Below are 26,292 nucleotides of genomic sequence, written 5' to 3' on the forward strand. Positions count from 1 at the left end.
TCGCTGCACCGCCCCACGGGCCCGGGTGGGCCAGGGGCGGGGCCTTCATCCAAACCAAAGCCATGCCATTGCGCTGCCCCGGCCACCCACCCCAGAAGCCATAGAGGAGACGTAGGTAGTTGTAGTCGGACGGACGGGCCCCTGCCGTCCCCCCTCATCACCCTGCGCCCACCCACATTGCCCCCGCATCCCGGTGGTAGCCTCACAGGCATGTGAGGGGGCTCCCTTCACCTCGGTGCCTCAGTTTCCCCAACTGTGAAACAGGGAGGGAGCCACCCCATGGCCGAAAGGAGATAGCTGTGGACTTCCGCCCACCCCCACCCTCGTAGCTGGCCCGCTGTCCGATGAGGATTCTGTTTAAGTGCAATACTTGGCCTGCTGGCTTCCCTGCTGCCCACATCGCACTCACGCAATAACCGGCCCCGCCCCGTCCACGCGCGCCCCGCGGTGACCTCCCTGGAGTGGGCACACGCAGCACCCTCCAGCACCCAGCGCCCAGGGGTCGGCAGTCCTGGCTACACCTGGGTGTGGGGGCAAGGCTGGGGATTCCCCGCCTTTGTGATGAATGTACTGACTAGCCGAGGCAGCAATGCTCCCACCACACCCCCCAGGCCCCACTAACCTCCACACCCCCATTCCGCGCAATAAACGACAGCATTGGCGCCCAGCCTGCCCGCATCTGCTTGCCGGGAGCCCACAGACGGCAGGGCAGCACACACCCTCTCCCTGCAGAAGGCAGCGCTCCCCTAGGTAGCAACAGAGCTTTATTTACACTATGGTACAGAGGGCCCCAGGGACAGCCCGGTGGGCCTGCATCAGCTGAAGAAGTACGTCGAGTGCTTTACCTGGTCCAGGTCGAAGGTCCCTGCAGAACAGAGCAGGAAGACCATGAACCCTGGTCCTGGGATGGACTAGAAAGGCCCAGCCCCCAGCCGGCAATTGGGACATCCCTCCCCTGCCCATGGCCTTACCTGTCTTGGGTACTGACAGTAGCATTTCCTGCAACTTGGCAACTTGGGCATTGGTGGACCTGAAGCGGAGAGAGTGGAGAGTGAGGTCCAGGAAGGATGGGGGCGGGGGGGGTGTGGAAAGTACAGGGGGTGGGGATGTCTCACCTGGGGCCAGAGCAGTACCGCTCCACCAGAAACCTGGACAGGTCGTGCAGGATGGGCTGGCTGTGCAGGCGAACGAACTGCTCACGGCATACCTTGGGGGATGAGGGGGTTGCTTCAGGAGCTGGGAACAAGGGCCTGAGGGATGGGGTCACCACCCCCTGCCCCAACACCTGGGTGGGCACTGGGACCAAAAGCCAGACAGAAGCTTTGTGGTTCAAGGTCCCACATGGAGTGAGCCATGGGACCAGGGGTGTCCATTCTTGGGCAGGTGGGACATGGCAGGCACCTGATTCATGATGGCGACATCAGCTGCATGGGTCCAGAAACAGTCGTGCACGGAGACAAAGGTCAGGCCCTTCCTGCAGCAGAGGAGGGGCTTCCATGAGGAGGGGCCAGCCCTCTATGTCCACTCAGGGCCCAGCTCCTGAACACTGGTCTGGGGGGCTCAGTCCAGTGATGTACCACCACCCTCTTCTCTCCTCATGTGCCCCCCCCCCCCCACCCATTCCTGCAACTGTCCCCTCAGCATACAGATAAAAAGTTCTCATCTTAGAATGGAACTCTGCTCCCCATCCTCTTCAACCTGCTCCCAATTGCGGCCTGGTTGATTCTCAGCTCCCTGCAGGGACCAGAGAGTGCTGTCCCCCAACCCCACCACCCACCACAGGGCTTCATCATGCACAGGGGAAGGATGGGAGCACAGAATTTGCCCTTGACCCCTAAGCTCAGCCCAGCCAACCCTCCAATTTTTAAAAAATGGATTTTAGAGAGGGAAGAAAGGGAGAGGGAGGGGTGGAGAGAGAGAGAAGGAAATATCAATCAATTGCCTCACACATGCATCCCTATGGGGGATCGAACCTGAAACCCAGGTATGTGCATGGGATGATGCTACAAACGAGCCATGCCGGCCAAGGCTTTAATGGTCATTTCTAACAGAACTGTCCACACACCTGCCCCATTACCACAGGTTCACCGTCTCTGAGGGGCTCAGGACAGGAAACCAGAAGCTCTGCAGCTGCCACAAGGCCCATGCACCTGACATGACAACGCAAGCCCCTAGACCTCGCCATGCAGTGTGTGGCTGCACTCACCTGGGTGGATGGGGTCACAGGGACCTCCAGGGCCAGCTTTACACTCAGAGGAACTACCCCTTCCCTCCATGGCCCCCACTCCCCCCTCACTTAGACCTCACTGCCCCAGGGCCATGCACATGCTTGCACAATGATCGGGCACCAGGCCCAACAAACTCACATGGCTGGGTTCCCTGCCTGCTGTAGGTCTCTGCCCCAACTCCCACCTGCAGGAATGGCTTCCAACCTGTCTCCCACACTCTAAGGGTCTCCCCAATGTCCCCAGCACCAGGCCTGCCTGCAGGTGGTTAATGAATGTGTGCTGTGCAGATGTAGGACCTACCTGTAACAGTGCAGGGCTGTAAGCATCATGTGTGAGGAGTCCAGGGAGTGGATGAAGTTGGGTGGGAAACCATTCTTCTGCTTCAGTGTGTTGGGCTTCCTATGTGTGGGGTTGGGGTATGCTCAGGTAGAGGACCCAGTACCTCTACCCTGGTCAGCACCCCCCCCCCCCCCCCCCAGTCCTCACCCAGCTGTCTCTCAGTCCAGCTAACCCCCTCCTCTGCACTCACTGGTTGGTGTCCCCACTGCTGCAGAAGGTGAGACTCTGGATCCCTCCACTGATCTGTGGGATTGGGGTGGAAGGAGAATGGGGCATGAGGCCTGCCCTGGCAACTGGGGTGCAGGTGGGGGTGGGCATGGAGGTGGGGGCCGTACATACCGACACCTTGGAGTCGTGGTGATAGGGCTGAATGATGGGGATACCCAGGGGGGTGACCCACTCCACAGCCAAGCCGGATCGAGCAATGAGCCGGGCACTCTCCGTCAGCCAGCGCTGCAGGGATGGGCACAGGCTCAGTGTGGGGCCCAGTCTGGGAAGTCACCCTGGGAAGGGGAGGAGGAGGAGGAGGACATACCTGGATGGCCCGCGTGCTTGAGAACATTTCCTGAAGACTGTTGAACACCTGGCGCACAAGGTAGTGAGAGGCCTGCCACACGAACTCCTGGGGACGGCAGGGCACAGAAGTGGTGGGGCAAGCTTGGAGGGGAGGGGCAGCCTCTATGCCCACTCCACAGCCCAGGGCCAGGTGATCTCACAAGGCTGTCCCAGATACCTGAAGTCCACACCCCCATTTTCAGGTGTAAAAACCAAGGCCTGAGGGCCCAAGAAGATAGCTTGCTCCTCTGGATCCCTCCCCCTCTACCCCCTCACCCCACTGGGGGGAAATAAGCCCCTCCCTCCAAGCTGCCTGCTGCCCAGCAGCCAACTGCCCAGCAGGGGAAGCTGCAGGCTGGATGTGGGGTAAAACTGCACACCTGGGGGAAGTCGCTGAGCTCCCGGAGGCGCTTCTCGATCTGCAGGCGGCCCCCGTAGCGGGTGACCCCATACACCACGGTCATCACCGTCTGCTTGACCACCTTGCGGCTGATGAAGCCCTCCAAAACCTTGGCCACCTGCACACCCCGCTCAGCGTCCTGGCTGCGGAACACCTCCACCTGGGCAGGTGCTGGCAGTCAGTAGGTCGACCCCAGGACCCTCTGCCTGCCTCCCTGTCTGGGCCCACCCACCCTACCAGCAGCACCCCCATGAGGTCCCTTCTCTGTTGGCCTCACAGTTCCCCCTTCTGACACCTCCCCGGGAAGCCTACCCTGACTGCCCAGTCACATCACATACAACAGGAGAGGCCATGGGGTTGGCAACACACAGGTATTCACAGGACAGACCGCAGGTAGGCTTTGGGGATGAGAACAGGTTAGGGGGCCATGGTGCCCACCTGTGCTGCTACGCTGCTGTACACATCCTGTGGCACGTCTGAGGGCACCAGGTTGACAGAGGCAGCCCCCACGCTGTCCCGGCCCAGGGCAGCATAGTGTTGCAGGCCATTACAGGAGCCATCCTGGGTGAGGAGGAGATGGTGAGGGGTCTGGGCAGGGCTGGCAGGAGCATCCTTGGCAATGAACCACAGCTCTGTGCTCCCCCAGCACTCTGCTCGTATTGCCAGCTTGCTGGACCCCAATTCTTAGGGGCAGGTGTTGTTAACCCACCACAAAGGGGAAACTGAGGCACATGAAACAGGGAATGTGCCTGCATGAGGCCACAGTACAAGCCCCGGTGGACCCATTGGGGCTGGCCCCCACACAAAGAAACCAGCTAGATGCCTACACTGTCCTGCGGAACCTCAGACTCGAGACAACTTTGGGTAGTCCCCCTCCACACCAGGGTCCCTACCAACTCACCTGGTGAACGGGGAAATGGGAGATGTAAGCGGCAGGGTTTGGGGCACGCACAGCCCGAGCAATCTCCATGCAGCAGGCCAGGGCTTGCCAGGGCTCATCTGCCTCCATCCACCACTTCCGGCCCTGCAGGAGGGCAGTGGGCCGGGTGAGGCTGGGTTGGGGTCAGTGGGATGGGGCTTCTTGAGCAAGGATGGGAGCTGGGCTGGCCCTGGTGATGTGAGGACACGAGGAGGCTGAGAGAGAGCCTCTGGGACAGCAAGGTGAGGACAGGAGTGATGGACCACGGAGGGAGACTGGGCCCAGCCCTGAGTGAGCAGTCATGAGATGGGGATGGTGGGAGGTGGCCGGTGGACTGGGGCAAAGGAAAAGGCCAGAAAAAAAGGTCTGTCCCAAGGGGAAGACTCGGGGGGCTGGGGTTATTGATTCTGGCCTAGAGGTGGGGCTGCCTAGAGGGTGTCCTAGGCGGGTGCTGAGGTGGCTGGAGCAGAGTGAGGACAGGCCAAGATACAGAGGGAGGAGGCCGCCCCTACCGTCATGGGCTGGTCGGCTGAGTCCAGGATGTCGTCCATTATCTCATCAGCAAAGGCCAGGCGTGCCTGCAGTGACTCACGCTTCTTGAGCCCGGTGAGGTTGACCAAGTGAATCTTGAGCCAGTTAAGGCCATGGGGGCCAAGAGGTCGGCCCTGGGCAAACTCCAGCAGGGCGCGTGCCAGGTCACTGCCCAGGTGGTTGAAGTGGGGTGGGCAGGGGTAGGTGCGTCCTCGGAAGTCCATGTTGTGAGGCAGCCAGAAGACACGGTGCCGCAGGTGCTGGGCCAACGAGAGGCGGTAGAGCGCATCGGTCCGCAGACTATGCATCTCCCGCGCCACCTTCAGGCAGCGGGCCAGCTCCCGCCGCAGTTCCGTCTTGCGCTCTGGAGAGGCATTGGCTGGCAGGCGGTGCTTGGATGGGCGGGGTGCCTCAGAGGCAGGGGATGGCACGCCCAGGCGGGGGCAGCCCTTGGCATTGAAGATGGTTAGCACCAGGTCCAGCACTCGCCCATTGACACGCCAGGCACAGTTGCCCAGCTGGGTGAGGGCATCCAGGGCACCATGCAGCTCAGTGGGTGGGCAGCCCTCCAGCAGGCGCTGGTGCTGTATGGTGCCCTCCAAAGAGCGCATCAGCTTGGTGGGGCTCAGCAGGAAGGCACCTGAGTGTGGCGAAGTCCAGGGCAGTGGCGGGCACAGCATGGGCACTTCGGCTGACTCAAAGGTCATTGTGCGCTCGGCCGCAGTTTCCTGCAGCTGTATGAAGGCTGGATGTGGCTTCAGGATCCCAATCTGGGGGTCAGAATGGGCAGACACCAATCAAGGAGTCAACTGCCCCAAAGGCAAGCAGCAGGCAGAGGGCCCCAAGCCCCCATCAGATGCCTTATCCTGAGATCAGGCCATGACAGAGGATTTCCATAGTACCCCACCACCCTGAGCCCCAGCCTCATCTCAGACCCCCCACACTCTAAGTGCCTTCTGCCCCTGGATACAGGGGAGGGCTCGCTAGGCCCAGAAGCCAGTTTCCCGTCAGTTTACCTGGCGAAAGCTCTGGAAGGAGTACACATGGTAGAGGACGGGGATGAGCTTCTGGGTGTCCTGCTGCTGGGCCAGGTTGCTGGGCATCTTCACTGTCTGCACAAGCACCTCAGCCAGCTGTTTGCCCAGCTGCACCACCACAGTCAAGGGCCAGGGCTGGTCTTGGGAGGCCTCAGTTGTCCCCAGTGCCTCCCAATGCTGCCGTGGCAAACGGGACATTACCACCTGTGGGCAGCATCATGGGTCAGGGGGCTGGGCAGAGAGCTCACTCCCAGCCACCCCCACAGGTGCAAAGTTACAGATGAGGAAACAAGGTGGGGGCAGCCAGAAAGTGGCAGGGGCTAGGGGCATAACCAACTGCCCCAGGGTGGGAGGGAGGGGAGTAGGGGGACCTCAGTTTCCCCACCTGGAAGCCCACTAGGCTCCCTACCCCTGAGGAACCCCCAAATCCCAGGCCCAGGAGCAGCTCCTCATTCCACCCCCCCTCCAGACCTTACCTGTGTGTCCGATGCCAGCAGGTGTAGGTACTTGAAATAGCGCTCCTGCAGTGCCTGCACCTCATCATTGAGCTGCTTCCTCTGCACCACATGTCGGTTGAAGATGCGCATGCCCAGCTCTTGTGCCAGGGAGAGAAGTGACTCTCCCTGCTGGGACAGCACCTGCAAGGTCTGATGGTGGTGCTGTAAGCCCCTTGCCCCACAGGTGCCCACACTCTACCCACCCCCCATTTCCTGTCCCGTCCCCACACTGCCCACCTGCAGCATCAGCTGCGTCAGCTCCCCCTCGCTGAGCAGGCACAGGTACGGGAAGAGTGAGGGGCGGCCCTCGCGGGCAGCTTGGGCCTCTCTAGCCTTTGTCTGTTGCAGCGCCAGGCACAGCTCTGCCTCCCAACGGGTGCGTAGCTCCTGCAGGGTCTTTCGCTGTGGGGCAGGGTACAAATGAGGATCACCACAGTGCCCGATGAGCCCAGTGCTCCCAGGCTCCCAGGAGGAGTCCACCAGGAGGTGGTGCCAAGGTGAACCAAGTAGCTGCTGAGCACTCTTCTCTAGCAGTGAGAAGCACATGGTGACCTCAGCTCAGTGGAAGGGAAGGGCAGGACAGCTGCATGGTGGGGAGGAGGGGATGCGGCACAGCAGGCAGCACGCCCAGACCAGGGGACGCCTGGTTTAGCCGAGCAGGAACCTGAGCAGAGCTGGGTCCCTTACCGCTTGCAGGACCTCCTCGGTCAGCGACGGGGCCTTCTCCACGGAGTCCACAGTGACAATGGTGGCCATCTCCACACTGAGCTGCTGCTGAAACAGGTCCTTCAGCGTCTCCAAGGGTAGGTGCTGCTTTGGGTAGGACGCAGGGTGGTCCTGCCAGTGGGGACAGGCAGGTGGTGAGGCCCTGGGTGCCTGCCCTGCAGACCCGCATCTCTCACAGGCAAAACTTGTCCACAGCCAAGGTAGAGACAAGCAGCTGCCCGCCCTGTGCTGCCCAGAATGCCCACCCCTGCAGATCACATCCGTTTCTCCAAGTCTCCTGAAAATCATCCATCCTGCACATCACAGGGAAAAGGCTGGTGCAGAACAGCATGAACAATAACTACACTGGTTTAAAAACAAGAAGCTCTGTATTTGCCTGGCCTCACTGGGCTAGGTGCTGGACAGCCCAAGAAGGCAATTCAAATTCCTGGATATCACTTTTTGCTTTATAAACTTGAACAGCCTGAATGTGTGACCTGCCTCAAAATAGATAAATTAAAAATAGCAAAACCCAACATGCTGAGAACAAAAAACACAAACACTTGCCCAGCTGGCATGGCTCAGTGGTTGAGCTTTAACCTATGAACCTGGAGGTCATGGTTAGATTCCTGGTCAGGGCACATGCCTGGGTTGTGGGCTCAAATCCTAGTAAGGGGCGTGCAGGAGGCGGCCAATTAATGTTTCTCTCTCATCATTGATGTTTCCATCCATCTCCCTCTCCCTTCCTCTCTGAAATCAATAAAAATATATATATTTTTAAAAAGTGTTGTTCTGCTCTGGTATTCGTCAAATGGTGAGTGTCCCACACTTACGTCAGTCTCTGGAGTTTGCACCGTGGGTTTCTCAGGAGGCAGCTGATCGATGTTTCTCTCTCATCAATGTTTTTAACTCTCTATCCCTCTCCCTTCCTCTCTGTAAAAAATCAATATATTAAAAAACAAACAAAAAACAAACCCACAAACACTTGTAAATGCACACCCACAGCAGTGTGATTCACAACAGCCAAATAGTGGACACAATCCAAGTGTCCATCAGCTAATGAATGGATAAACACAATGTGTCCATCCACACACTACAATACAGGGTAGGGCAAAAGTAGGTTTACAGTTGTGAATACAGGTTTTATTCTTATTTATTATATTGTTCTCCATGCGAACAACTGAAAACCTACTTTTGCCCTGCCCTGTATTACTCAGCCATGAAAAGGAGTGAGACACTGACACTTGCTACAACATGGATGAGCCTGGAAAACATGATGCTCAGTGAGAGAGGCCAGACACAAAAGGCCTCACAGTGTGAGTCCATTTATGTGAAATGTCCAGGACAGGCAAATCCACAGAGGCAGGGAGTGGGTTAATGGTTGCCAGGAGGCTGGGATTTCTTTTTGGGATGATCGAATGTTCTGGAATTAGAAGTAAACCTACTAAAAAATGCTGAATTATGTTTTAAAAGGTCAACTGTATGGTTGGTGAATTACATCCCAATAAAAACAAGTAAGAACCCAAGGCATCCCGGTGGTTATCCACCCTCAGTGCTGTCCTCTGACCTGGGAAGCGGTGCTGAGGTCTTGCCCCACCAGCTGCCCCTGCTGCTTTAGAAGGAGTTACACCCTCTCTGCTACCACTCCTGTGCTCAGCCCACGGCTGAGTCTCAAGTAGGACAGTGACTGCCGTGGTGCCCGACGTGCATGTGGCTTTTCCTCCTTCTGTCACCTTCCAGCTTCAACCCTGGGGTGATGGCCCTGCTGGGGGCCAGGAGCTTGCCAACTCTGAGTTGGTTCAACCTCTGAGGAGCAGGGAGGAAGTCCCACAGATGTGGGCGGCTCAGTGAGGAGAAATAAAGGGAGGGCTGAGGCTCCCGGTGCTCCCATAGGAACAGGATGACCGTCGCTCAGCCCGCACGTGATAGGACCCCACCTGCAGGCTGAAGCTCACCGTGCTGTAGATCTCCTTGAGCAGTGGGGAGGTGTTGACCTCGAACGAGGGCAGGGGCGGCTGCGGAGGTAAGAAGGTGGGCTCAGCCTTGCGCACAGCCCTCAGGAGTACGGCCTTGTCCTCCTTGCACAGTGGCAAGCTCGTGAAGAGCTCCTGCAGCTGCAGTCCATCCTGGGCCATCTGCTTCAAACACCTGTGGGGGATACATGGTGAACCCCCAACTCACAGAGCCACCCCCAACCAACCTAGAGGTCTCAGCACCAGGCGGCCATCAGGTCCCGCAGAGAATCTGGGCCCCCAGCGCAGGCTACGTCACCCTCCCAGGCCCAACAAGTCACTGTGTTCCTGGCAGGACCACCAGGACACCCACCCACCTTTGGATGGTGCTGGCATCCTGGTCCAGCCGCCCCATGCACTGCAGGGCGGCCGCATAGGACAGCAGGTCTGGGGCGAGGCCGGCATCTTTCATCATGAAGAACACGTAAACCAGCTCTTTGAAGGAGCCCTGGGGAGACCAAGCCAGGGTGAGGGTCTGGGATGGCCCAGCCTGCTGCCCCCAGACCCCTCTCTGCAGTTATAGAATCAGGCTGGAAAGGGCCACTAGTAGGGAGTGGCGAACTCAGCAGACGGCCCATCTAAGGTTTGTGTGCAGCAGAAATGCTAGCACAGTGGTAAAATCATGGCTGGTCACAAAGGAAGCTTAGGCACCGGGGGGAGGGGGTTAATACTTTTTGGTTTTGTGGCTATGAACATGCACAATTTCAGGGCAGCTAAAAAGGGAGCCCTTTCCAGGTCACTGAGCTGCAAGAAGTTGCGAAAGTTCTACTATCTTTTCAGAGGACCCACTTTCAGGTTTGTTGGTTTCCTGCTGTTTCTTTTCTCTATCATGGTCTTTGCATTTCTCCCTGACCACCTGCTTTGGGTTTCATTTGCTTCTTTCCCCTAGTTTTCCAACGTGGAAGTTGTGTTACCAGTTGGAAACAGCTGCTGTCTTCCCGCCGAGCATGGCTCTACTGCACCTGTACAGTCACTTAGTTTAAATTTCAATTAAATATTCAGTTCTTCACATGCTTAGTAACTACACAGACTGATGTAGAAAAAAAAACCACTTCCACAGGGAGTCTGAGATGGGGCATTGCGGAATTTGCCCCCTCCCATTCCAAACGCAAATATACCAGTAAGTAGACAATAGTTATTTCTGTGAGACAACTGAGGACTATGAACAGCTTCTGACAACAAACAAGAGAAAGAGGTGAACAGAGAAGGCTGAGGGCCTCAGGAGCCCTCTGGGCAGAGGAGCCTGGAGCACCTTCGTACATGTCCCCTCCACCTCCACAGGGCCATGGGGATTACCACATCAGTTCCCAACTACACTGCCCAGAGCCTTTTGCCTCTGCACAAAGGGACAGTAGGACATCACCACACCCACCCGGCCTCCCAACCTGAGGCCACTGTGGGCCAGTGCCTGTGGATGCCTACTGACTTCCAAAAACCATCCAGCACACCCTGCCTATACAGAGGTCACTTCTATATCAGGCCACTTTTTCATGACTGAAAGAGAGAGCTATTTTCTCTAATTCATATAAACAATTATAGAAAGTCAACAAAATGAAAAGACAAAATATCTCTTAAATGAAGAAACATGAAAAATCTTCAGGGAAAAAAGAAACCCTAAGAAAACAAAGATAAGTAATCTGATTAAATATTTAAAGAAATGGTTATGCCCTAGCTGGTGCTGCTCAGTGGTCAGAATGTCGGTCCACACATCAAAGGATCATGGGTTCGAATCCCAGTCAAGGGCATGTATCTGGGTTTCAGGTTCATTCCTGGCCCCAGTAGGGGCATATGCGAAAGAACGAACCCAAAAACAATGAACAAAATGGCAATAAGTAAACACTTCTCAATAATTACATTAAATGTAAATAGATTAAATGGTCCAATAAAAAGATAGCGGAACGGACTCATCTATATGCTGCTTTTAAGAGACTCACCACAAATTGTAAGACACATAGGAACTCAAAGTGAAGGGATGGAAAAAAAAATATTCCATGAAAATAGAAACAAAAAGAAAGATGGAGTATCAATACTCATATCAGACAAAATAGACTTTAAAAAAAAACTGTAAAAAAGAACAATACATAGTTATAAAGGTGTCAATCCAAGAGGATATAATAATCATGAATACCTATGCACCCAACATAGGGCCACCTAAATATATAAAGCAATTTTTAATGGACATAAGGGGAGAAATCCACAGTAATACAATAGTAGGGGATTTTAATACCACACTCACATCAATGGACAAATCATCCAGACAGGAAATTAATAGGGAACATTGGCTTTAAATGTCACATTAGACGAGATTGACTTAAAGTCATTTATAGATCATTTAATCCCCAAACTGCAGTATACATTTTTTCAAGTGTACATAGAACATTCTCTAGGATAGATCACAAAATGTCACAAAACAAACATCAATAAATTCAATAAGATTAAAATCATATCAAGCATCTTTTCCAACCATAATGGCATAAAATTAGAAAAAAAACTACAGGAAGACAACTGGAAAAACACAAATATGTGGAGACTAAACAATATGCTAAACAACCAATGGGTCAAAGAGGATATCAAACAAGAAATCAACAATAACCTTGAGACAAATGGAAATAAAAACACAACTTTACAAAATTTATGGGATGCAGCAAAAGCAATTCTAAGAGTGAAGTTTATAACTATACAGACCAACCTCAAGAAACAAGAAAAATACTAAATAAACAACCTAACTCTACACCTAAAGGAACTAGAACAAAAAACAAACAAAACCCAAAATAAACAGAAGGAAGAGAATAGCTAAGATCAGAGAAGAAATAAAGAAAACAGAAAATTACAAACCTTTAGCCAAACTCATCAAGAAAAAAAAAAGAGCCCAAATAAGTAAAATCATAAATGAAAGAGAAGTTTCAACTTACACCACAGAAATACAAAGAATAAATTAAAGAATACTACAATTATATGCCAACAAATTCGACAATCTACAAAAAATGGAAAAATTTCTAGAATTACCTTCTCTAAGACTGAACCAGGGAGAAAAACAAAATCTAAAGAGACCAATTACTAGCAATGAGATTGAAGCAGTAATCAAAAAACTCCCAACAGCCCAACCGGCATGGCTTAATGGTTGAGCATCCACCCATGAACCAAGCGGTCACCGGTTTGATTCCCAATCAGGGCACATGTCCAGGTTGTGGGCTCAATCCCCAGTTGGGGGCATGCAGGAGGCAGCCAATCGATGTTTCTCTCTCTCTATTCCTCTCCCTTCTCTCAAAACAAAAAACATATTAAAAGAATCAACCAATGAATGCATGAATCAGTGGAACAACAAATCAATGTTTCTCTCCCTCTCTCTAAAATCAATTAAAAATAAAGACCTGACAAAGGAATTTGGTAAAGTTGCAGGATACAGAAACAATACAGTAGGTCCTTGGGTTAGTCGGATATCCATTCCTACGGCGCCACATAAGGCGATTTTCGCCGTAAGTCGGAACCCACCTACATAAGCACCTACATCACTCACATGGAGCACATACACAGCAGTAATGAAGTGAAACAGTAAAAAAAATTTAAAAGAAAGATAACAATTCCTGACCTTTACTTGTGGTAAATAAATAATAAAAAACATAAAGCACATATGTACATACGTCGAAATGACAGAACTTTTTTTTTATAAACAAATGGGAGATGGCGACGTAACCACAAAACGACGTACGTTGAGTCCGACATAACCCGAGGACTGCTTGTATACAGAAATCAGTTGCTTTTTATGCACCAATAACAAACAATCAGAAGAAGAAATTAATAAAACAATCCCAGCCCTAGCCAGTTTGGCTCAGTGGACAGAGCCTGTAGACTGAAAGGTCTCAGGTTTGATTCCGGTCAAGGGCACATGCCCGGGTTGTGGGCTTGATCCCCAGTAGGGGGCATGCAGGAGGCAGCCACTCAATGATTCTCTATCATCACTGATGTTTCTATCTCTCTCTCCCTCTCCCTTCCCCTCTGAAATCAATAAAAATATATTTTAAAATAAAATAAAATAATAAAATAAAACAATCCCATTTACAACTGCATCATTACCTAGGAACAAATTTAACCAAAGAGGTGAATGAAAGACCTGTTCTCAGAAATCTATGACACTGAAGAAAGAAACTGAAGAAGTTACAACTAAATGGAAGAATATAACTTGCTTGTGGGTTGGAAGGATTAAAATTGTAAAAATATCCTTACTACCTAAAGCAATATACAGATTCAGTGCAATCCCTATCAAAATACCAGTGCCATTCTCCTAAGAATTAGAACAACTAATCCTAAAATGTATGTGAAACCACAAAATACTCCCGAATAGTCAAAGAAATTTTGAGAAAGAACAAAGTGTGAGGTATCACGCTCCCTGTTATCAAACTACACTACGAAGTGTGAAGAGGCTGTTCCTTGAGCTGGATCCAGCCAGATCCGAGCTGAACAGAGATTGCTTTCCATAACCTCCGCAGACCGTCTGATCCATGTACTTAGGAGTGGCCCCTAAGTTAGATACTGTGTGAGTGTGGGGATGCCTGGAAGATGCGGGCTGGCCTTATACATTGGTTTCCCAGATATGCTGGTTCCTGAGACAGGCCCTCACCCTGCCCTGGGCAAGGATGTAAGGAGCACCTGGGGGAGTTCATGCCCCAGGTACTCCATCCATCCTGCCCTGTCCCACATTATCGCTTAGCACCTGCCACATAGTGCAGAGGAAATCCCATCATCGCCACTGCCCAAGACGCACCTCGCATGTAAGTTCCCTTAATAAACTCTATTAATTACCAGACTAGAGTGGCACCCTATTTCTTGGGTCTTAACCTGCCCCCCACGTATGGAGGTAGATTTCTACTCTCGAGGCTTTTCCCTGGATCTGAGCGTCCTGACAGGTGGTGAGCTGGCCAGGAGACTGAAGAAATGGGGTTTGGGAAAGCGGCATCCCCACAGGAAATCCCAGGCTGGCCATCGACCCCATGTGGGGAGGGGAGGTCTGAATGCTAGATACCACTGTGCCTGAGTATGTCATGGTACCCACTCCCTTGTAGGGTGGCCTGGCCAGATGACCATGACCATGACCATCCTGGGCAACGCTGGCCCTGGGAGTCTACAAAAGTACAAGAGATCCTAGAGCGCTGGTCAAGTACCAGGGGATCTACACCCTGGTGTTTCAGGGGTCTGATTGCACCACGTCTACAGTAGGAATGGAAACAGATTTTGCAGACAGCCTCCAGCACATGGTATGGGACACTCATCCCATAGTGAGACACACGTGGGGAGGGGAGGTCTGAATGCTAGATACCACGTGAGTATGGGGATGCCCTGAAGATGCAGGCTGGCCTTAGGCGTTCGCTTAAGTACTCATACACCAGCAAGGAGGGGTGCGCTGGGCCACAGCTGTGGGCTGGCCCCTCTTACAGGTGAGGCAGCTGGCCACTGACACCTGGATGGAGGTAGAAGCCAGTGTAACAACTAGAGGAAGAACTGATACTAGAAAAGGATGTCAGACTGTCTACAATTTTGTTAGCATTGGAACTGGCTGATAAGAGGTAGGGAGCAAGGCAATAGCTGGAAACCTTGGCTTGTCACTTTGTGAAACTGGGAGAATGCAAGCTCCCACAAGCCTCAGGTCCAAGCACTTGTGGCTAAGCCAGGGTTGGGCCAAGTTTCGGCAAATGACCAGAGAGTGTTTTTGTCTGCCTCATGCAGCTGTGGGACTCGGGGAGACAGCAATTCTATAACTCAGCAGGAAGCAGAGGAGCAGCATTACGAGCAGCTACATGGTGCCTGAGTATGTCATGGTACCCACTCCCTTGTAGGGTGGCCTGGCCAGATGACCATGACCATGACCATGACCATCCTGGGCAATGCCGGCCCTGGGAGTCTACAGAAGTACAAGAGATCCTAGAGCGCTGGTCAAGTACCAGGGGATCTACACCCTGGTGTTTCAGGGGTCTGATTGCACCACGTCTACAGTAGGAATGGAAACAGATTTTGCAGACAGCCTCCAGCACATGGTATGGGACACTCATCCCATAGTGAGACACAGTATCTATGATGTTGGGCAATCTGCAGGTCTAGGGGGAGCCATGTGGTCTCAAGACAGAGTCTAAGCTGTGAGGAAGAGAGAAAAGGAAGGAAGGTCCTTTGAACAGAACCCACTGTTTATGGAAGCTGAGGTCTCTGCATCTGTATGTTTATGTATGTCTACACATGTGTAGCATTTGTGTGATATTTTCTACCTCCGATGGTATTGCTAACTTGTAAAAACAAACCAAAAACCTCTATTTAATTGATTTAACAATAAACAAAGCACTTGTAAGGATTGGCAATTCTAAAATTCTCAGAAATATAGTTCCAAGTAAGAAAAAATACTGAAACATTAATTACTGGACATAGGTTCACCTACTTTTGTTTCCTTCTTAGAAACCTCTATTTCTCATGAAAACGAAGGGTTAAGAATTCTAATTAAGATGAAAGCAAATTAATAGGTATGTTTTTGGTAAGAGAAGGTATAAGGTATTTAAATACATTTTTGAGGGAATTGAAGGAAAGTGGATTTGTCCTAAAATAAGGTTGCTAATTTCTGAATGAGTAAGAGATAAACTACAAGGGAAAAAAGAAAGTTGTAGAAGGTTTGAGAGAAGGCACCTTTGGAAAGACATGTTAATGTATAGTCAAACTAGTTAAGATTGGAATGAATTTAATTCAGTACATGAATTTAAATATCAAATCAAAAGTAAGCTGAGCCTTAGCTGGTTTGGTTCAGTGGATAGAGTGTCAGCCTGCAGACCAAAGGGTGCTGGGTTTGATTCTGGTCAAGGGCACATACCTTGGTTGCAAGCTCCTCCCCGGTTTAGGCCCTGGTTGGGGCTCCTTCAGGAGGCAACCAATTGATGTGTTTCAGCTCCCTCTCCGCCTAGAAGGGACACGGAGCAGCATCTGTCACAGCGCGGGCTCTCACTGCGGAGAAAATCAAATCAAATATTCACCGACAGACGCTTCTGACAGATAAAACGGTCGCATTGTCTGCCATTCTTTGAATTACGGCAAAAGTAAATTGTACAGTACGGTGCGAAGGCACGCCGGGCCCTCCTTGGTTCATATCTGTAAGGTTCACACCAGCACTAAACACTACATCATCCAGCACAATGCAGGGCGTCCCGGAAGTGCACGCACACACTGAGTGACTATAAATATATTTTATTGATTTTTTACAGAGAGGAAGGGAGAGGGATAGAGAGTTAGAAACATCGATGAGAGAGAAACATCGATCAGCTGCCTCCTGCACACCTCCTACTGGGGATGTGCCCGCAACCAAGGTACATGCCCTTGACCGGAATCGAACCTGGGACCTTTCGGTCCGCAGGCTGACGCTCCATCCACTGAGCCAAACCAGCTAGGGCTGGCCTGATTCTTATAAGATATATGTGAAAAGTTTTCTGCCGAAATGCAAAAATTCTATGATTTATCAAAATAATTTACTGTGTTTTATGCTTACTCAGGTCCTTGATTACTTAAGAAATCTGAAACTTAATAGTAAGAGCTAAGTTTTACTAGCAATTAGGCTTATTTGGGAAGCACTATCAAATACATAATATTAAACTTTGTGTTGTATTTGTATAAGTGTAATTTATAAGTGTTCCAGAAAGTGTGTGAAATTCCCAGAAATCTGAGATGTCCTGGCATAGGATGTCTATCATCAAAATTGAGGCACACACTAATGGGACTGAACTTGAGTATGAACATGTGGCACATGTGGATAAAGTCCATTATGCTTCAACAAAAATGGCCCCTCCCCTGGCCAGCTTGATCAGTGGTTAGTGCACAGTTCTGTTCACTGAAGGGTCGCGGGTTGGATTCCTGGTCAGGGCACATACCCAGGCTGCAGGTTCGATGTGAAATTCCCGGAAATCTGAGATGTCCTGGTGTAGGATGTCTATTATCAAAATTGAGGCACACACTAATAGGACTGAACTTGAGCATGAGCATGTGGCGGATGTGGATAAAGTCTATTATGCTTCAATAAAAATGGCCCCTCCCCTGGCCAGCTTGCTCAGTGGTTAGTGCATAGTTCTGTTCACTGAAGGGTCGCGTGTTGGATTCCCAGTCAGGGCACATACCCAGGCTGCAGGTTCGATCTTTGGTCAGGGTGCAGCTGATCGATTGATCGATGTTTACCTCTCACATCAATGTTTCTCTCTCTCTCTCTCTCTCTTTTGGTCAGGGTGCATATGGGAGGCAGCTGATCAATGTTTACCTCTCACATCAATGTTTCTCTCTCTCTTTCTCTCTCTCTCTCGTCCTCTCCCTTCCTCTCTCTCTGGAATCGATGAAAAAAGCATGTCCTTGGTTGAGAATTTTTTTAAAAAGGCCCCTTATTGCCAGACTTTTGCCATCCTGACGTCCTTGTAACATGGCAGCAGTCTGCTCCTGAATGAGAGAAACTAAGAGGGGTCAACACTGGCTGTAAATTGAACAAATACCCAGGCTCCCTGGAAGCCCCATTTTCTGAGTTTGCTTTCCTTCATGCACCGCAGTGCATTTATGCCGGCCTTCATTCAACTGCCACTCATACTGTCTGCTCAGTCAAGGCTGATGCCCTCACAGTGACAAAGAGACTATTGGAAAATGTTTCCCACTTGGAGTATTCCTTCAAGTGCTCCTTCAAGACTATTTACCGCCCTGACCGGTTTGGCTCAGTGGATAGAGCGCAGGACAGTCATTGTTTTGCTTCCTAACCCCTGTGAAATGGACTCATTATGTCGATGACATGACGTTAACCTGTGAAAATTTGCCTCTGCTGCAGAGAACCTTGCAGGCTTTACTGGATCACCGACAACAGAAAGGATAAGCAGTGAATCTGCAGAGAATTCAAGGTCCAGACACCACAGTAAAGTTTCTGGAAGTTCTGTGTTGTACCCAAGGCCATCACTGAGAAAGTAAAAGCCTACCCACACCAAAAAATGTAAAAGAGGTACAGGCTCTTGTAGGAATTTGGGGTACTAGTGAACATTTATATCCCATTTAGTACAAAGCCTTCTCCTAGTTAAGAAGGGGCATATATCGCCGTAACCGGTTTGGCTCAGTGGATAGAGCGACGGCCTGTGGACTGAAAGGTCCCAGGTTCGATTCCGGTCAAGGGCATGTACCTTGGCTGCAGGCACATCCCCAGTGGGGGGTGTGCAGGAGGCAGTTGGTCGATGTTTCTCTCTCATCAATGTTTCTGACTCTCTATCTCTCTCCCTTCCTCTCTGTAAAAAATCAATAAAATATATTTTTTTAAAAAAAGAAGAAGGGGCATATATGAGGCTGGGGAGCTGAACAACAGTCTACCTTTGAGAAAGCAAAATCACTGGTCAAACAGACTGAAGTTCCTAGACTCTCCTGAGCAGGACTGCCATTTGAGTTAGATGTCTCAATAACCCCAGAAGGTCTGGGTGGGGCTTGATAGCAAAAACAGCAAAGGGAGCCCTGGCCGGTGTGACTCAGTTGGTTGGGTGCTGTCCTATGCACTGAAAGGTTGCTGGTCGATTCCCAGTCAGGGTATAAGCCCAAGTTGCGGGCTTGATCCCTAGTAGAGGGTGTGTAGGAGGCAGCCAATCACTGTTTTGCTCTCGCATTGATGTTTCTTTCTCTCTCTCTGTCCTTCTCCCTTCCTCTCTCTTAAAAAAAAAAAAAAAAAAGCCCCTAAGATGAAGCCGACACCTTGATTTTGGATGTCCGGTGTCCAAAACAGTGAGAAAGTAAATTTCTGTTGTGTGTTTGTTATGTTTTTATGGATTTTAGAGAGAGAGGGGAAGGGAGAGGGATAGAGAGAGAGAAACATGGATGAGAGAGCTCCCTCCCAGAAGGGTCTCGAGTTCGATTCCGGTCAAGTACATATGCCCGGGTTTTGGGCTCGATCCCTAGTAGGGGGCGTGCAGGAGACAGCCGATCAATGATTCTTTCTCATCATGGATGTTTCTATTTCTCTCTCCCTCTTCCTTCCTCTCTGAAATCAATAAAAATATATTTTTTTAAAAAAACTAAAAAGTTTTTGCACAGCAAAGGAAACCATCAACAAAACAAAGAACAACCCACTGAATGGGAAAATATATTAGTCAATGATACATCCAATAAAGGGTTAATATCCAAAATATATATGGAACTTATATAACTTAACACCCAAAACCAAACAATCCAATTAAAAATTTGGCAGAGGATCTGAATAGACATTTCTCCAAAGAGCATACACAGATGGCCAATAGACATGAAAAGATGCTCAATGTCACTAATCATCAGCAAAATGCAAATTAACCAAAATGAGATCTCATCAAGAGTCCCATAGAATGGCTATCATCAATATACCAACAAATACCAAGTGTTGGCAAGGATGTGGAGAGAAAAAGAATGCTCATGCACTGTTGGTGAGACTGCAAACTGGTGTAGCCACTATGGAAAACAGTATAAAGGTTCCTCAAAAAATGAAAATAGAACTGCCTTATGAACCAGCGATTCTTCCACTTCTTATTTATCTGAAAAATCCAAAGACTACCAGTATATATGAGAAGACATATGCACCCCCATATTCATAGCGACATTATTTATTATAGCCAAGATATGGAAGCAACCTAAGTGTTCATCAATAGACAACTGGATAAAGATATGGTACATATATACCATAGAGTATTACTTGGTCATAAAAAAAAAAAGAAATTTTATCATTTGTAACAACATAGATGGTCCTAGAGGGTATCATGCTAAGTGAAACTAGACAGAGAAAAACAAATGCTGCATGACCTCACTTATATGTGGAATCTAAAGAACAAAACAATTGAATAAACAAAACAGAAAGAAACCCATAAATGGAGAACAAGCTGATGGCTGCCAAAGGGGAGGATGGGAGTACAAAATAAAAAAATAAAAAAGAATATTTCCAATTGGATTGCACTGGTCTAGAGGAAGCATATCTATCCCATCTTCCAAAAACACTTTTTAGTAGTATCATCACCCACATGAAAACACATTTTAAAATATCACCTAAAGAATTATTTAAAAAAATAAAATAAAAAGATAAAGATAAGAATTCATACATACACACACGCGCGTGCACACGCACACACACATATCTCACATACACTCCCAACCCTCTCCTACACACATGGAGAAGTCCTAGGTTCAGTGCCTCGCTCCTCCCAAGACACTAGCAGAATGGTTCCCCACCTTACAGATGAGAAAGCTAAGGCTCATAAAGAAGTGAGTGGCATGACCGCCAAGTTCCATCCTACACATGCCGGCCACCCAGGAACATTACTTAGGAAGCCAAGGAAGCCATGCAGCCCTGCAGTGTCATGGGCCCAGGCTAGTCAAACACATCCTGCTTTAACAGTGCTCTCTGCTGGGAATGCTGGAAGCTTCATGGACTCAGATTGGAGGATGACCCCTTCATCTCAACTAACTCAAGGAACTGAGTACATCTCCCACAATGATGCAAGCAAAACACCAGCTGACTGTCACCTGGGGGGATGTCGGCATCTCCACGTCATAGCAGTGATGCAGATGGCAGTCACCAGGCTGCTCCTGGGCCTCGCTGTTAGTCCGTCAGTCAAGCACATGGACGTCTCCACCACAGATGTCCTCACATGTCGGTGCATCTATCTACACAAACTGGCTCCTTTGTCCCCTCAGCAGTAACAGATTTTCCTACAGTTCCTCGAATTGAAGCTGCATGTGAAGAACATTCTCCTGAACAGCCAGAGTCAAAGAAGGAATCGCAGGGGGACTGGAAATACTCAGAGATGAAGAAAAGGGAGAAACACGGGAGCCGGCTAAGGCAGCACCCAGAGGGAAGTCCATAACTAAGAATGCCTGTATTCAAAAAGAGGAGTCTTAAGACAATCACCTAACCTTCCACCCCAGGAAACAAAGAAAAGGAGCAAACTAAACCCAAAGCATGGAAGTCATTATCCTGGTGAGGGCCTGCAGGCTGCTCGAAACCCCTTGCCCCAGCCCAGTGGACCAGAAGGAAATGCACAAAAACGTAAGCAGGATTTCGTCCTTCTTTTTTGGTTATTTTCAAAACTTCTTTTGAGGGCCACATGAGATTTATACCCATCAAGCCTACAAGAATTAGAGTAGTAACAAAGCACTTAAAGTTTGGGTCTAAAAGACAAAAGCGTAAGAATCTAAGTGCAGCCACAGGCAAATTTCGCCCCCCAGCCTCACCTCCACCTGTGACAGGTAGTGACCCCGTTTTCCCTGGCCCACCTAGCCCCGCTCACCTTGCGAGCCCAGCCAAGCAGAAGGGTGTTGTACATGGGCAGGGTGAGTGCCCGCTGCTGCCGGGACTTGCTGTGATGCATGACCAGCACGTGGTGGGCGAGGGGCAGCTGGTCCGCAAGCACGCAGCACTCCAAGAAGGCCAGAAGCCTCTGCTGCTGGGCCTCGTACCGCATCTTGGAGAGCCTATTCGCCTGATCATGCTCCTCCTGGCGGCTCAGCCTCTTAGGGGCCTCCTGTAGCAGCTGGGCCAGCTGCTCCTCCCAGGGACTCCTGGGGGTGCTGCGTTCCCAACGCTGCAGCCAGCCTGCCAGCTGCCGATTCAGCAGTTGGGGCTCCACACGCAGCTGACGCTTGCGGGCCTGCTTCTGCAGGTTTTCCTCCAGCTTTTGCTTGCGCTTCTGCATCACGAGCTTCTCCTTGTGCAACTTCTGTGCCCAGCGGCTGGTGAGCCCCAGGGCAGCACCCTCGTTTCCTGCCTCCACCTTCCTGGGTGACAGGGAGCCATCGGCCTCTGGGAGTCGAGCCACATCCAACAGCTTCGCCCTCACCTCTGAAACATTGTCGGCCTGCAGCTGCCGCACTCTGGCCTCAATTTCTTCCTTCTTTTTTGGTTATTTTCAAAACTTCTTTTGAGGGCCGCATGAGATTTATATCCATCAAGCCTACAAGAATTATAGTAACAAAGCTCTTGAACTTTGGGTCTAAAAGACAAAAGCATAAGAATCTAAGTGCAGCCACAGGCAAATTTTGCCCCCCAGCCTCACCTCCACCTGTGACAGGTGGTGACCCCGTTTTCCCTGGCCCACCTAGCCCCGCTCACCTTGCGAGCCCAGCCAAGCAGAAGGGTGTTGTACATGGGCAGGGTGAGTGCCCGCTGCTGCCGGGACTTGCTGTGATGCATGACCAGCACGTGGTGGGCGAGGGGCAGCTGGTCCGCAAGCACGCAGCACTCCAAGAAGGCCAGAAGCCTCTGCTGCTGGGCCTCGTACCGCATCTTGGAGAGCCTATTCGCCTGATCATGCTCCTCCTGGCGGCTCAGCCTCTTAGGGGCCTCCTGTAGCAGCTGGGCCAGCTGCTCCTCCCAGGGACTCCTGGGGGTGCTGCGTTCCCAACGCTGCAGCCAGCCTGCCAGCTGCCGATTCAGCAGTTGGGGCTCCACACGCAGCTGACGCTTGCGGGCCTGCTTCTGCAGGTTTTCCTCCAGCTTTTGCTTGCGCTTCTGCATCACGAGCTTCTCCTTGTGCAACTTCTGTGCCCAGCGGCTGGTGAGCCCCAGGGCAGCATCCTCGTTTCCTGCCTCCACCTTCCTGGGTGACTGGGAGCCATCGGCCTCTGGGAGTCGAGCCACATCCAACAGCTTCGCCCTCACCTCTGAAACATTGTCAGCCTGCAGCTGCCGCACTCTGGCCTCAAGCACTGTGGGGAGGCAAAGGGCAAGGATGTCAAGGGAACCTGGTTCAAATCCCTCCAAACACCCTGCCAGCCAGGAGGTAGGAGGCAGCTGGTCTCATCTGCTCTTGAAGGCTCCCTTCTATGTATTTGCTGGTAACTCCCACATGTCCCTGGACTTCTAAGCATATGCACCCCACTCACCTACTTAGCACCTCTCCACCCAATCCCCCTAGCACTAAACTTCCCAAACACACTCCTGATGTCCCCTCCGCATCTGTCACCACAGCTCTGTCTTCCAGGTGCTCAGCCCAAAACCCCAGGGATGTCTATACCGCTCTCCCTCCAAGTCCATTGTGTTGGCACATCCCCAGGGCTCTGTTCTCAAAAGCTACCCAGGTGCCCCCATGGCCTTCCACTGCCCCTACCACTCACTCTGCTCCAGCCATAATGGCCTCGGGCCTTTGCACTTGCTGCTCTTGCTGACTCAAAGGCTCTCACCAAGGATTCCCAGCCCAGCCCTGCTCTGCAGGACCAGCAGCACTGTTCTCTGCAGTTCTGTTGTCATAGTTCCCAAGACACTGAACTAGCAAATACAGAGCCACGGCTCCTGGGGAAACACAAGGTTCCTGCGAGCTTCCAATCACATTTCTGCCAGCTGATCAGCACATCTCGTTTTATGTATGTTTCTGTTTGAACCCTTATCTCACATATATTGCTAATTCAGTAACATCAAGCTCACAGTCAACAGCACTATCACTCACCCCTGAGCAAAGTGAGCGAATATTTTCTCCAAAAGGCACAGCACTGCCTTCCTGCTCAGGATCAATGGACAGAACCCCAGCTTTACACCTGATGCCACTTTACAGTAAAATCACCAACAAACAGCACAAAAATGTAAAAGAATGGCACCAAGTACACCCTGAAAATGCCACTGGCTTATAGGATGTACTGAAATAAAGCAGAACGTCCTTGATTCCACCTCAGCGCGGTACACGCACATCAGGAAACTGCAATGTTCACTGCTCTGCACATGTCTATACACGATCGTGAAAACTCAAGAATTGATTTGGGTTTGCAAATCAATTTTAACTGCTTTGTAAATATGCAATCAGTGGATCAACTACATTTATCTTCTGCCTGCACCTCTTATTACAACATCAAACCCCAAAGTAGGAGGCCAGCACACAGAAGGGGCTCTAGAAGGATTCATGGAAAAGAAAAGACAAGCATAAACTTGGCTCTCAGAGTGGCTGAAATTCAGGAGAATCAAACACACAGGAGAGACTTGCAGGGTGGAACATGTCAAGGAAGAAATGAGGCAGATGTGAGAGGGAACGGGGACATCTAAGCTGAGCTGGAAGACTTGATCCCTGGCTCCTGCGGGAGGCAAACAATTAATGTGTCTCTCTCACATAGATGTTTCTCTCTCCTCCCCGTTCCTCCCATCCACTCTCTCTAAAAATCCATGGATGCTGCCCTAGCTGGTTCAGCTCAGTAGATAGAACGTTGGCCTGCAGACTGAAGGATCCTGGGTTTGATTCCAGTCAAGGGCACATGCCCGGCTTGCGGCTCGATCCCCAGTAGGGGGCGTGTAGGAGGCAGCCGACCAATGATTCTCTGTCATCATTGATGTTTCTATCTCTCTCTCCCTCTCCCTTCCTCTCTGAAGTCAATAAAAATATTTTTAAAAATAAAAATAAAAACATCAATGGATGCTGTACACCTGAAACTAATACAAAATAATATTGAACATAAACTGTAACTGAAAAAAATTAAAAATACTTAAATTAAAAAAAAAAAATCAATGGAGAAAATATCTTTGGGTGAGGAAAACAAAAACAAAAGAAAAAAGAAGTACCTGCAATAAACCTACGCAAAGCAGGTCTCTAACCAAGAGCCCTGATGGTCTGTCCTTGCCTTGCTTTCTGTATAGGATTCTATCTTCAGCTGTGGTATAATATTTTGTTTTGTTTCTGTTTTTTATTTTTATTTATTTTTATTTGCATGTCATCCGTGTGCAGGAGCCATGCTAATCTCTGCATCATTACTATTTTAGTATATTTGTTGCCGAAGTGAGCACTGTTTTTTTTTTTTTTTAATTAAATCTCTGGTTGTGTCCCTGTGGTGAATATATTAAATACATTTTTATTTTGTTTGTTCTTACAAAAAATAATTAGGTGGGTAAGAAACAAAAGGTGTGTAAAAGCTGCAGGTGTGTACAACTGTAGGTGCGTAAGTTGCAGAAGGTGGGTGGATGTTGCAGGTTTGTGTAAGTTGCAGAAGTTATATTCAAAAGGTGTATAAGTTGCGTAGGGAGTGTGGGTGTTGCAGGGGTGTGTGGAGGAGGGATCTTAATAATTTTAGCCACTCCAAGGCAGAGAGACAGCCTCTGAGTCACCCAGCAGCATCTGCTGGGTCAGCAGCATGAAGGGCTTGCTGTGATGAATCGCAGGTGCCTCTTGGCCCATTGTGCTCCCACAGGTTGAGCTCCCGCCATGTCCCCTAGCTGGTCTGGGGATCTAGACAACACTTCAGTGGACCAAACAGTAGCCTGAGACCCAAGCAATGACATCAGGAAACACATGCTTTACTTCTACTACGGCCAAGTGGTGCAGGGCTTTGACTGTGGCTCCAAACAGCTGGGCATCCCCACAGCTAACTTTCCTCAAAAAATCCTATATAATAAAAGCCTAATATGCAAATCGACCAAACAGTGGAAAGACAGTGGAACAACTAGTCACTATGATGCACACTTACCACCGGGGGCAGACGCTTAACACAGGAGCTGTCCCCAGCCTGCAGGACCCAGGTCAGCCAAGGCAGGTGCCAGTGAGGGGACTCCCCCTAATCACCCCACCAGTCGCCTCACAGATTGGCCCTGATTGCCTGCCAGGCCTAGGGACCCTACCCGTGCACGAATTTCGTGCACCAGGCCTCTAGTAGTAGATAATTTTCCAGTTAATGTATCCATCGGCATTTTTTATGAATGGGCCAGTGTTGTAAGTGGAGATGTCTATAAAATGGTGGTGAAAACAGGATAAAACTCATACTACAAGACTACAAAAAGTCCATGGAAACTCATATCATGCATACTTTCAAAGAGGACTTCATGGAGAAATCTTCAATGTGGCCACTGTTGGTTACCTCAGACCAGAAAAAAACTTTGATTCTCTATAGCAGTGGTTCTCAACTGTGGCTGCACATTAGAATCACCTGGGAATCTTTTTAAAATCCTGATTTCTGGGCCTCATCCTCCGGAAATTCTGTTTCTTTGTTACTAATGTTGTGGCCCCACCCCATAACAAAGAAACAGAATTTCTGGAGGATGAGGCCCAGAAATCAGGATTTTAAAAAGATTCCCAGGTGATTCTAATGTGCAGCCAAGGTTGAGAACCACTGGT

The 26,292-nt window shown here is 50.2% G+C and overlaps 1 protein-coding gene and 1 pseudogene across 1 annotated transcript in view; one reads left to right on the top strand and one right to left on the bottom strand.

The window, feature by feature from the left end:
- Nucleotides 1-552: 552 nt before the first annotated feature.
- Nucleotides 553-26,292, bottom strand: part of POLRMT (polymerase (RNA) mitochondrial (DNA directed)) — a gene marked incomplete at its 5' end in the record, with an annotated part of 32,594 nt that continues 6,854 nt past the window's right edge. The window contains 19 exons of the mRNA XM_014540052.1: nt 553-865; nt 972-1,030; nt 1,116-1,207; nt 1,402-1,474; nt 2,529-2,627; nt 2,758-2,810; nt 2,907-3,020; nt 3,103-3,189; nt 3,503-3,682; nt 3,961-4,083; nt 4,424-4,546; nt 4,954-5,742; nt 5,989-6,213; nt 6,486-6,656; nt 6,744-6,908; nt 7,194-7,343; nt 9,167-9,359; nt 9,541-9,671; nt 22,320-22,915. Coding sequence (XP_014395538.1) covers nt 816-865; nt 972-1,030; nt 1,116-1,207; nt 1,402-1,474; nt 2,529-2,627; nt 2,758-2,810; nt 2,907-3,020; nt 3,103-3,189; nt 3,503-3,682; nt 3,961-4,083; nt 4,424-4,546; nt 4,954-5,742; nt 5,989-6,213; nt 6,486-6,656; nt 6,744-6,908; nt 7,194-7,343; nt 9,167-9,359; nt 9,541-9,671; nt 22,320-22,915 — 3,473 coding nt within the window. The remainder of the gene's footprint in view (nt 866-971; nt 1,031-1,115; nt 1,208-1,401; nt 1,475-2,528; nt 2,628-2,757; nt 2,811-2,906; nt 3,021-3,102; nt 3,190-3,502; nt 3,683-3,960; nt 4,084-4,423; nt 4,547-4,953; nt 5,743-5,988; nt 6,214-6,485; nt 6,657-6,743; nt 6,909-7,193; nt 7,344-9,166; nt 9,360-9,540; nt 9,672-22,319; nt 22,916-26,292) is intronic.
- The window catches only part of LOC102250325, a 1,321-nt pseudogene continuing 361 nt past the window's right edge, over nt 25,333-26,292 (top strand).

Source organism: Myotis brandtii, unplaced genomic scaffold (assembly GCF_000412655.1).
Source record: "Myotis brandtii unplaced genomic scaffold, ASM41265v1 scaffold236, whole genome shotgun sequence".
Classification (NCBI taxonomy): domain Eukaryota; kingdom Metazoa; phylum Chordata; class Mammalia; order Chiroptera; family Vespertilionidae; genus Myotis; species Myotis brandtii.